General features: G+C 55.5%; 1 protein-coding gene across 1 annotated transcript in view; it reads left to right on the forward strand.

Annotated features, from left to right (window-relative positions):
• The window catches only part of MPPED1 (metallophosphoesterase domain containing 1), a 67287-nt gene extending 56062 nt beyond the window's left edge, over nucleotides 1-11225 (forward strand). The window contains exons 4-6 of the mRNA XM_021668669.2: nucleotides 3416-3531; nucleotides 8060-8173; nucleotides 11010-11225. Coding sequence (XP_021524344.2) covers nucleotides 3416-3531; nucleotides 8060-8173; nucleotides 11010-11128 — 349 coding nt within the window. The 3' untranslated portion in view covers nucleotides 11129-11225. The remainder of the gene's footprint in view (nucleotides 1-3415; nucleotides 3532-8059; nucleotides 8174-11009) is intronic.
• The last annotated feature ends 215 nt before the right edge of the window (nucleotides 11226-11440 follow it).

Here is an 11440-nt window from a genome sequence, read left to right on the forward strand (position 1 = left end):
CAGTAGGGCTGGCACTGGGGCTCCTGGACCCCCAGGGTGGTGAGGATGGGTCCAGGCACTGGGCTGCATTGGCAACCAGTACAGGGGGTCTTGGGGGATCTCCGCATCGCGTCACGGGCATTCGTGAGTCTCAGACTGCAGTGACAGTGTGGGCAGCGAGGGGTGGGCTGGATGGGGGCTGACTGGGCCCCTGGAGCCCTCGTCTGCCCTGACCTCTGACACACCAGGGGCCCCACGGGGCTCGGGCCTGCCGGTCACAGTGGTTGATCCCACCTGCCAGGTCTCACTGGACAAGGAGAGGGCCATCTCATCCCCACACACAGCACGCGGAGAGGACCTCCGCACACTTTGCCTCCAGGAGGGACTGCTCCTTATGTCTCCTCTGCCCAGGGCAGAGCCTGATGGTGGTTTCCATGAACGTCGTACAGGAGCGCCGGAGGCTGTCCAGGCCTCGTGGGCGGCTCAGAGGCCTCTGGGAGTGAGGTCTATTCAGTCTGCCTCTGGCTTGCCCACCCACCTGTTCTTGCCTGCCTTTGAGAAGCCCCCGTCTCCCAAACTGGGGACGGTGCTCCCCAGCCAGCAGTCGTCCTGGAAAATGTCTCTTCTGGATGTCTTGTGTATGATTTGACTCTTCCTGTCCCCCAACATTCTTTTTTTTTTTTTTTTTTGAGACGGAGTCTTGCTGTGTCTCCTAGGCTGGAGTGAAGTGGTGCGATCTCGACTCACTGCAACCTCTGCCTCCTGGGTTCAGGTGGTTTTCCTGCCTCAGCCTCCTGAGTAGGGATTAGAAGTGTGTGCCACCACACCCAGCTAATTTTTGTATTTTTAGTAGAGATGGAGTATCACCACGTTGGCAAGGCTGGTCTTGAACTCCTGACCTCAGGTGATCCACCCGCCTCAGCCTCCTAAAGTGCTGAGATTACAGGAGTGAGCCACCGCGCCTGGCCCCTGTCCCCCTACATTCTAATAAAAGCTGGAACATCACCTCTTCCTATTGATGGAGCTCCCGGGTACTTAGAAGGCATTTTCACAGTGGTGGTGGTGCAGTGTAATCCTCCTAAGCCCTCTCCTCCTCCCTCCTCTCTTCCCCTGAGTCAGGCAGTGGGACACAGAGGAGAGCAAGAGGACTGAGGACAGAGGCGTCATTAACCCCATCTTTACACAGGAGGAAACCGAGGCCAGAAGAGGGGCAGTGATCAGCCAGGGGCAGAACTAGGGTGTCCAATGCCTACTGCAGTGCTCTTACTACCCAGTAGAGGAGCACAAGGCAGCCCTCTGGCCCCCTGGATCTAATGCTGTGGTGTCAGCTGCCCCCATTCCCCAGATCCTGTAGGCAAGGCTGGCCCTTCTATGCATTTGGAGATGTTTCATGGCCCCCCAGATGGGAGGGGGTGTGATGGAGAGGGAGAAAGGGGCAGGGGTGACAACAAGAACAATTCCAGACCTGCTGCCCTGTTGAGATGTGGTTCTTCACCCAGCTCTGCCTGGGTCTCCCTGTGTGACCCTGGGAAGAGGAGCAACCTCTCTGGGCATTGGGGTGGGGGAATAGGGTGGATTCTGGCTCCCCAAGATTTGAAGTCATGTGTTTCCAAGAAGCTGGCAGGAAACTGTCACCCCTACAGAAAGGCTCCTTGGTGTTGGGTGAGGGGAAGGCGGGACAGGCAGCGGCTACCAGGGGCAGGCTCCTGGGGGTCTGTAGGTTCTCTGATAGGTTTCCTAGTGTTTCCTGCAAATAACCACCCCCTGCCGTGGCTCTCGGGAACCAACAGATGTGGTCTCTCCGTACTGATGAGGCTTCCTCCTGCCTTGTAAATATTTGATAAGATTTTTGAAAAATGGAGGCTGTGTTTGGAAGGCAGCACCAGAAATGTGTTGCTTCTTTTTATGTTGGCTGATGGGGCTGGGGCTCCTGGGAGGACCCTAAGTGGGATCCACGCTGCTGAGTCCTTCCCAGTAGCACCCTACCCACTCTCCCTGCCTGCCTGGTTCAGCCAGTGGGGCTCTGAACGTGTGCAGGACCACGGCATCAGGAAGTTCCAGCTGTGAACTCAGCCCGTGAGAACTGGGGCAGCCTTGGGAGCTGCCAGTAAGGCGCTGTCGGCTGTTCTTCACCAGGAACCGCGGCAGGAAAGCATTTTACTCTGTGACTCAGTCCACGTGGATGTGGGTGGCTATTTAAATAGAAATGTATTTAACTGAAGTATCCCTTCCCTGGCTTGATGGACTCTTGAATCTTGGGGAGCTGAGGTTTTCTCTTCTTCTTCTTTTTAATGCTGTTGCCATTCATCAAAATGCAATTTGAAAGACCCTGCTGTAAGCCAAAGGTTTTTCATTCAGGTTCCGTGGGTGATCTCAGGAGGAGTCCATGATAATCATGGTGATAGCAATCATGATGGTGGTGCTGGTACAGGAGGTGATGGTGGTGATATTGATAATGTTGATGGATGATGGTGATGTTGATGTTGATAATGGTAGTGGTGATGATGGTGATGGTGTTGGAGATGATGGTGGTGATAGTGATAGAGGAGGTGGTGGTGGTGATGGTGGTGATGGAGGTGATGATAATGATAATGGTCGTGGTGATGGAGGTGGTGGTGGTGGTGATGGTGGTGATGGAGGTGGTGGTGGTGGTGATGGTGGTGATGGAGGTGGAGGTGGTAGTGATGGAGGTGGTGATAAAGGTGGTGTTGGTGGTGGTGACGGAGGTGGTGGTGGAAGTGGTGATGCTGGTCACTTCGTCAACATAAAGGGGCTGTTCTTGTGGAATCATGTATGGGTGAAACCTAAGGGATGATTCTGGTGCTTTTGTTGCAAATAACTGAAAACCCAGTTCAAATGGCTTTGTTATGGCCCATATAATTGGGAGGTGCTGAGGTAGGTGGGTGTCTGGTTCAGTTTGATCCAGCTGTTTCTTGGGATAGCTTAACAGCTGCCACAGCTCCCAAGGCTAGAAGCTCACTGTTTATACACAGGGATGACAGTATCCACTTTTCTTCTCCTTGAAAGAATCTGAGACTCCTTGCAATTGGAAGAATCTAGGTGATGGGTTCATTGAACTGACTAGGGGGAACATCTGGCACTGATGGGTCCAGGTCTTGGTTGGGGAGCAGGTTACCAGGCTGGGATTGGGTTTAATGGTCTAGGTCAACCTGGCTCCACCCTCCCAAATGGGGATGGGTTCAACCCTACCTGGACTCCCTGGGCAGAGCTTCCAGTATAAGCAAGAATGAGCAGCCCACACCTGGGATCTGCTCTCTTTTGATTGGGGGTCCACACAACCCACCTGGGTCTTCCCTGAGTCTCCAGGTAGTGAGCTGGTCCTGAGGGCCGCCTGGCCTGTGGGGAGCTCCCCCTTCCCTGTGACCGCCCCACACCCTTGCCCACCTGCCCTCAATCACCTGCTCTTCTTCTCCAGGCAGCCCTGGTTCTACGGCTGGGGCTTCAACCTCCCACGAGGCCAGGCCCTGCTGGAGAAATGGAACCTCATTCCCGAAGGCGTAGACATCCTGATAACCCACGGACCGCCACTGGGTAAGGCTCTGCTGGCCCAGCCCCCCAGCTCATCCACCTGGGCCGGCGGGGTGGGCTCTGCGGCAGGGTGCTGGCTGGACCCGGCCTGTCTAGGGAAACTTTGGAGGGGTTCCGAGTACCACTTGCTGGGGCACTGGGGACACGTCGCCCCATGGTCTCTCTTATTTCCTGAGTGCCCACTGAGTGCTGGGGGCTTGACTTGTTACATTGTGGGCTCCTCACAACAGAATGAGAGGCCAGAAAACCCTCCCTGTGGCTTTAGCTCGTGCCTCTGTTGACCTGAGTCCCAGGTGCTGAAAATCACCAGGCCCCTACACAGGGCTTCTTCCAGGCAACCCTCACGCCTCAGAAACCCAGGGTCTCCGCTCCCTCACCCCTATCCAGCCCAACATCTCTGGGGCCTGTGGACCACCTCCCATCTCTCCTCTCTGCCCCCAGCCCACCACCCAATCCACACTGAGGCCATCCCTCACCTGCATGCCACCTCCCCCACCCCCACTGTCCCATCTGGGGCTTCCTCAGTTCCCTTTGTTTCTCATTCCCACACCCTGGCCATCACATCCCTCCCATTCCACCTCCAAACTGTCTCCCATTCCTCCTCTCCATACTGCTGACCCTGTCTCCGGCCAGGACAATGGCTTCTCTCTCTCTCCCATAGTCATGGTGGAGGTGGTGGTGATGGTGGTGATGGAGGTGGTGGTGGGAGGTGGAGGTGGTGCTGGCAATGCTGGTGATGGTGGAGGTGGTGATGATGGAGGTGGTGGTGGGAGGTGGAGGTGATGGTGGGAGGTGGAGGTGGGTGGTGGTGATGGAGTTGGTGGTGGTGGTGATGGAAGTAGTGGTAGTGGTGATGGAGGTGGTGGTGATGGGGGTGGTAGTGGTGGATATGGAGGTGGTGTTGGTGGTGATGGAGGTAGTGGTAGTGGTGGTGGACTTGGTGGTGGTGGTGATGGACGTGGTGGTAGAAGTGAAGATGGTGGTGATGGAGGTGGTCGTGATGGAGACGGTGGTAGGAGGTGGAGATAGATGGCATGGTGGTGATGGAGGTAGTGGTGGTGATGGAGGTGGAGGTGGTGGTGGAGGTGATGGTGGGAGGTAGAGGTGGTGGTGATGGAGACGGGGTGGTGGTCGAAGGTGGTGGTGGAGTTGGTGGTGGTGGTGGTGATGGAAGTGAGGTGGAGGTGTTGGTAGAGGTGGTGGCAGTGGTGGAGGATGTAGTGGTGGTGATGTGGTGGTGGAGGTGGAGGTGGTGGTGGAGGTGATGGTGGGAGGTGGAGGTTGTGGTGGTGATGGAGGTGGTGGCAGATGTGGAGGTGGTGGTGGTGGTGATGGAGGTGGTAGTGGTGGGAGGTGGTGATGGAGGTGGTCGTGATGGAGACGGTGGTAGGAGGTGGAGATAGATGGCATGGTGGTGATGGAGGTGGTGGTGGTGATGGAGGTGGAGGTGGTGGTGGAGGTGATGATGGATGGTGGAGGTTGTGGTGGTGATGGAGGTGGTGGCAGATGTGGAGGTGGTGGTGGTGGGAGATGGTAGTGGTGATGGAGGTGGAGGTGGTGGTGGAGGTGATGGTGGGAGGTAGAGGTGGTGGTGGTGATGGAGATGGGGTGGTGGTCGGAGGTGGTGGTGGTAGTGGTGGTGATGGAAGTGAGGTGGAGGTGTTGGTAGAGGTGGTGGCAGTGGTGTAGGTGGTGGTGGTGGTGATGGAGGTGGTGGAGGTGATGGTGGGAGGTGGAGGTTGTGGTGGTGATGGAGGTGGTGGCAGATGTGGAGGTGGTGGTGGTGGGAGACGGTAGTGGTGATGGAGGTGGAGGTGGTGGTGGAGGTGATGGCGGGAGGTGGAGGTTGTGGTGGTGATGGAGGTGGTGGCAGATGTGGAGGTGGTGGTGGTGGTGATGGAGGTGGTAGTGGTGGGAGGTGGTGATGGAGGTGGTCGTGATGGAGATGGTGGTAGGAGGTGGAGATAGATGGCATGGTGGTGATGGAGGTGGTGGTGGAGGTGATGATGGATGGTGGAGGTTGTGGTGGTGATGGAGGTGGTGGCAGATGTGGAGGTGGTGGTGGTGGGAGATGGTAGTGGTGATGGAGGTGGAGGTGGTGGTGGAGGTGATGGCGGGAGGTGGAGGTTGTGGTGGTGATGGAGGTAGTGGCAGATGTGGAGGTGGTGGTGGTGGGAGATGGTAGTGGTGATGGAGGTGGTGGTGGTGGTGGTGGTGATGGAGGTGGTAGTGGTGGGAGGTGGTGATGGAGGTGGTGATGGTGGTGATGGGAGGTAGTGGTAGTGATGGAGGTGGTGGTGGAGGTGGTGACGGAGGTGGTGATGGTGGTGATGGGAGGTAGTGGTAGTGATGGAGGTGGTGGAGGTGAAAGTCTTGCCCCTTCCAGTCCACTCGCTTCCCATCAGCAGGAGGGAGTTCTCTGTATTCTTATATGTGCCATGACACACCTCTAGGGGGAACATCTGGCACTGATGGGTCCAGGTCTTGGTTAGGGAGCAGTCTGTACCCTCTGTGACTCCCTTAGTCCTCTGAATGAAGTTCAGTCTCCCAGCAGTTCAGCCCACATCAGCATCTTGCTCCCACTGCTGCCTCTGGAAACCCACCATCACTCCCTCAGTGCTTGGGGCCAGCCCCTTGTCTGGGCGACACTGGTCCAGGAGTTAACCCTTGCAGTGTGTGCCTGGGTTAGGGGGGCCCCCAGGCTGCAGGAACAGCCAAGCCCAGTGGGACACATTCAGGGGTGAAGGAAGCTTGAGGAGTCAGGAGAGATGACTGCTGTTACGCTGCCTGCGGGGCTTACACAAGCTGTGACCCCAGAATTGGGTCTGGGGAGGTAGAGAAGGCGAACGGAAGGCTGTCCCAGGCAGAGGCCATGGGGGAGGCTGTAGAGTGAGGCGTAGGACGGCTTGAGTGTCATTGGCTCACATACCAGTTCAGGAAGAAACTCCTGACACCACTGTGTGCCCCCTGCCTAGCCAGTGCCCCGCGCCCCTGCCTCCTCCCAAAGTCCAGGAACGGAAGGTTTTGTCGGCCTCAGCCTCACAGGTGGCCCCGGCATGATTTAGGTGCACAACGAGCTTGTGGCTGGATTTGTGTCACCCCCACCGGAAGCCGCCTGAGCCCTGGGAGGTTCCCAGCAACGTTCAGTGTCATTGGTCACTGACTGAGCTCAGCGGCAGAGGTGCCTTGTTCTCTTCCCTCTCTTTTCTTTCCCGCGCTCCCCTTCTCCCTCCTTTCCTTAACTCCTTTTTTCCTCCTTTTTCCTTCTCCCCCTTCCTTCTTTCCTCCCCTCCTCCCTCTTGCTTCTTTCTCTCCCTCCCTCCTTTCCATCCACCCATCTCTCCAAACATGTCTTTTGGCTTCCTGCTCTCTGGACGCCCCACCGGGGCCCCTTCACACATGGCCCGGCTCCTGTCTCGGGGCTGCCCGCGTGCCAGGCGCTCCAGCTGGTGCTGCCCTTGCGTCGTCTCCAGACTGTGCGCGCCAGGGCGCCGAGGTGCCGGAGACCCTCCCCGCAACACACACTCCAGAACTGACAAAGGGTCCGGCCTCATGCACGGTGGGATCCCAGTGCCCAGCCCAGCGCTCTGTTGGATGAAATAGAGGCACAGAGAGGTTAAGTGACTTGTCCAAGGTCACACAGCCAGTAGGCAGCAGAGCCTGGGACTTCACTGCGGTGTCTGCCCCAGGCCCGTGCCCCACCCATTCCCCTGCCTCTCTTCTCTGCTTTCCCCTCCTCCTCCGCCTCCTGCTCCTCCCTCATCTTTGTCTGTCTCTGGCTCTTCCCTTTAGGCCTGTTGCAGCTCGCCTGGGCCTTTGCGTGGAAGCTTCCCCTGTCCCCTTCCTGGCAGTTGCAGAAACCCGTTTTGCCCACCCAAACAGAGAGGGGCTGTAATGAACCCTAATTGTTTGCTCGGAGTAATCAATTATTCTCCGTTTGTGTAGCCATGTAAGGATAATAAGCAGCCGCCATCTGGGCGGCTCCAGGAGGCTGGCAGCGGGGGCAGGCGCAGGCACAGCCACGGGAGCGATGCTGCAGCAGGGAGGAAGTTTCTGCTCATGAGTCTGTGCTGTTGAGGAAGTTTCCGACATGGAAATCTCACTCCTGGGCTGTGTGTCAGGTCGCCCCGCTCTGCCACTGACCGCGGGGGTGCCTGACCATGGGACTCACCCATCCCTCTCTGGCCTCCGTTTGCTGACCTCTGCAGTGGGCGGATGCCGCCGTCAAGGCCACGTGAGGCACAGATGGTCTGGGGGCGCTAGCAGTTACTGAGCACCGCACTCCAAGTGCCTGGCCTGTGCTAAGCTCTTTCAAGGAGGCTGTCAGTGCAGCCCTATGGAGGAGGAGGGTGTGGTCCCTGAAGGCTGAGGCAGGGCAGGGATCCCGAGAGCTTGCTCCGGGAGAGTGGTGCAAAGCTGGAGTCTGGGAGCCCCACGCCTCTTCCAGGCTGCAGAAGCTGCTGCAGGGCAGGGGGCGGTGAGGGGCTGGGACAGACCTCATCATGGCCTACTATTGTCTCCCCGATACCAGGCTTCCTGGACTGGGTCCCCAAGAAGATGCAGCGGGTGGGCTGCGTGGAGCTGCTCAACACGGTGCAGAGGCGCGTCCAGCCGCGGCTACACGTCTTTGGCCACATCCACGAAGGTCAGCACGTGGTGGGGAAGGGGACCTTACAGGTTGGTGGCTCCTAATGGACCCTTCAGAGGAATCTCCCCTCCCTTCAGCCAGAAGGAAAATAAATAGCCCACTCCTACTGTTCATTTTGTAACTGCTAGCTGCCGTACACACCCTGGCTGTCAATGAGCTATTGTTAAATGTTTAATAACAGGAAGATCACAAAATCCTGCGTGACTTAGGGGGTAAATTTTGCTTCCAGGGAGCCCTGCACGTCTGCTGTGCCTCCAGCCTGGGAAGCCATCGGGAGATGGGCAGGGGGTTTTCAGAGGAGGGGGCATTTGGGCCACAACATGGAGGATGCATTATATTTGGTGGGCACACTATGAATCCCTTAAAACCGGTGGCCCTGTCTTGTTGCTTCTATCCCCGGGGCCTGGCATTCAGTAGGTGCTTAATAAGTGTGGAGGTGAGAGTGATGCCAGCTCCAGTTCTGTTATCCACACGGCCACACCCTGGCCTGTTGCTCCGTGCAGGTGTTCCCTAGTAGACCTCAGCCATCCTGACCTCAGCCTCATTTCACCAGTTTGGCACAGATGCCTCTGTTTTGCTTCATTTGGATATTTATCCCACCTGCCCAAGTGCCTCTGTCACATCCCTGCCAGGAAGCATATTGGCTTCTGTGGGATATCTGGACTGATGTGGTTTCCCTCAGAGGCATCTCCTAGCTTCCTGAACCTCTGTCTGGTTGGACCAGGGACCCTAGGCCTCCACCTTGTCTGGTCCACATCAGATCATTTTCCAGCTCAAAAGCAAGCAAGCCTCAAATCATTTGTTCCCTGAGGGCCTCTGTAGTTCATTGACAAGGGGCAGCAGTGATCAGACCCCACCTGGCCCAGGAGTAGTTCCTGTAGGAGCCCTGGGAAGCAGATGAGTCATCGAAGCAGGATCTGAGAGGTCCTGGGAGAGGTGGGCAACTCACATGCTGTGCAATAATAAAGACCGTCATTTTCTGTGGCTCTACTATGGGCATGCAGCTCCATCAGATCCAAAGTTGCCTGTGACTGAAACCACACTCCTGCACACTTGGACAGGCAAAATGGGACTCCAGAGACTAGGTCGTCACCCACCCACTGATGACTCCCTTCCTCCCCCACCACCACACGGGGAAGGGAAAATGTTCCTTCTGTCTTAGAGATGACCTGAGCTAAAGAATGAAGGGGATTCTAACAAATGAGGTGGTGGGAAGAGGGTATGATGGAGGCAGAGAAAGTGCCTGACAGTGATGATGGTGGTGATGATGGTGATGAGGATGGTGTGATAGTAGTGGTGGTGATGATGGTGGTAATGACAGATGACGGCCATGATCACAGCAGTGTTGGTAGTGATGATGGTGATGAGGATGGTGTGATAGTGGTGGTGGTGGTGGTGGTGGTAATGACAGATGATAGTGATAATGATAGATGATAATGATAGATAGTGGCCATGATCACAGCAGTGTTGATAGTGATGATGGTGATGAGGATGGTGTGATAGTGGTGGTGGTGGTGATGGTGGTGATAATGATAGATGACAACCATGATCACAGCAGTGTTGGTAGTGATGATGGTGATGAGGATGGTGTGATAGTGGTGGTGGTGGTGGTGGTGGTAATGACAGATGACGGCCATGATCACAGCAGTGTTGGTAGTGATGATGGTGATGGTGACAGTGTCAATGATGATGATGATACTGATGATGGTGGTAGTGGTGACAAGGGTGATGATGATCATGATAAACGCATGATGGTGATTGTGATGATGATGATGGTGCTGATACAATAATGAGGGTGATGATAATGACAGTGGTGTTGATGGTGGTGATGGTCATGGTGACATCATTGATGACAGTGATGATGATGATAGTGATGATGGTGGTATGGTGGTGATAATGATGATGATCATCATGGTGGCGTTGGTGATAACATTCTTGGTGATGGTGGTGGTGGTAAATAATGGTGGTGGTGGTGACAAATGGTAATTTTAAGGGCGTTGATGTTGATGGTGGTAGCGACGATGATGGCATTGGTGGTGATGATGTTGATGGTGGTAGCGACGATGATGGCATTGGTGGTGATGATGTTGATGGTGGTGGTGATTGTGGTGATGGCATTATGAAGACGATGGTGGTGGTGGTGATGATAAGGGTGGTAATGATGATGTTGATGGCCGGTAGTGATGATGATGGCATTTTTGATGATGTTGGTGATGGCAGTGGTGGTGGTGATAATGGTGATGATTAGTGATGACGATGATGTTCATGGTGATAGTGATGATGGCACTAGTGATGATGATGATGGTAACGGTGGTGGTGACAATGGTGACGATGATAAGGGTGTTGGTGACAATCAGGTTGATCATGATACTGATGATGATGTTGGTGGTGGTGATAATGGTGACGATGATGATAAGGGTGTTGGTGACAATCATGTTGATCATGTTAGTGATGATGGTAGCGGGGGTGGTGATAATGGTGGTGATGACGATAAGGGTGGTGGCGATGCTGATGCTGATAGTGATGATGGTGGCACGATGGTGGTGAAGATGATGTCGATGATGATGACTCACTGTGTGCTTCTCATGTTTCAGGCATGGGGCCGAGCCCAGTACATAGATAATTGTCTCGTTTAATCCTCACAGTAAGCTTGGAAGTGGCATGTATCATTATCATCTCCATTTTACAGATGAAGAGACTGACCTTGAGAGTTTAGTAGCTTGCCCCAAACACATTCAGCCCATAGGGGCCAAGTGCCCTGTGACTGCCACACCCACCTGACCATCCTCACTGCTCTGGCTGCTGGCCTGACGGGCGTGTGCTTACTTTCCAGGGTATGGTGTCATGGCAGATGGGACGACCACCTATGTGAACGCGTCCGTATGCACTGTGAACTACCAGCCCGTGAACCCGCCCATAGTCATCGACCTCCCCACACCCCGGAACTCCTGACTGCTTCCCGCTGCCCCACGTCAGCTCCATAGGCCTTGCCCGGCCACTGTTCCTTCTATGCTGAGTCACCTGGACGACCTGTCTGGGTGCAGGGACTGGCCTAGCAGGCAGGTCAGGGTCTTGGAACGACTCTTCAGCCCTCTGTCACCTGGAGTTGGGACCGTGCGCATCCCCATCAGGGGTTCTGTGCTCATTACTTTTTCTGCGTGTACATCCTGTGTGTACCTTGTTGGAGAACCTGCTAAGCTCATGGCCCTGTCATGTTTGGGAAATGACTGAATCTTCATTCTTCTCACTTGGACGCCCTCCTGG

This window comes from Aotus nancymaae, unplaced genomic scaffold (assembly GCF_030222135.1).
Source record: "Aotus nancymaae isolate 86718 unplaced genomic scaffold, 86718_ANA_hifiasm-v0.15.2.pri h1tg000076l, whole genome shotgun sequence".
NCBI lineage: Eukaryota > Metazoa > Chordata > Mammalia > Primates > Aotidae > Aotus > Aotus nancymaae.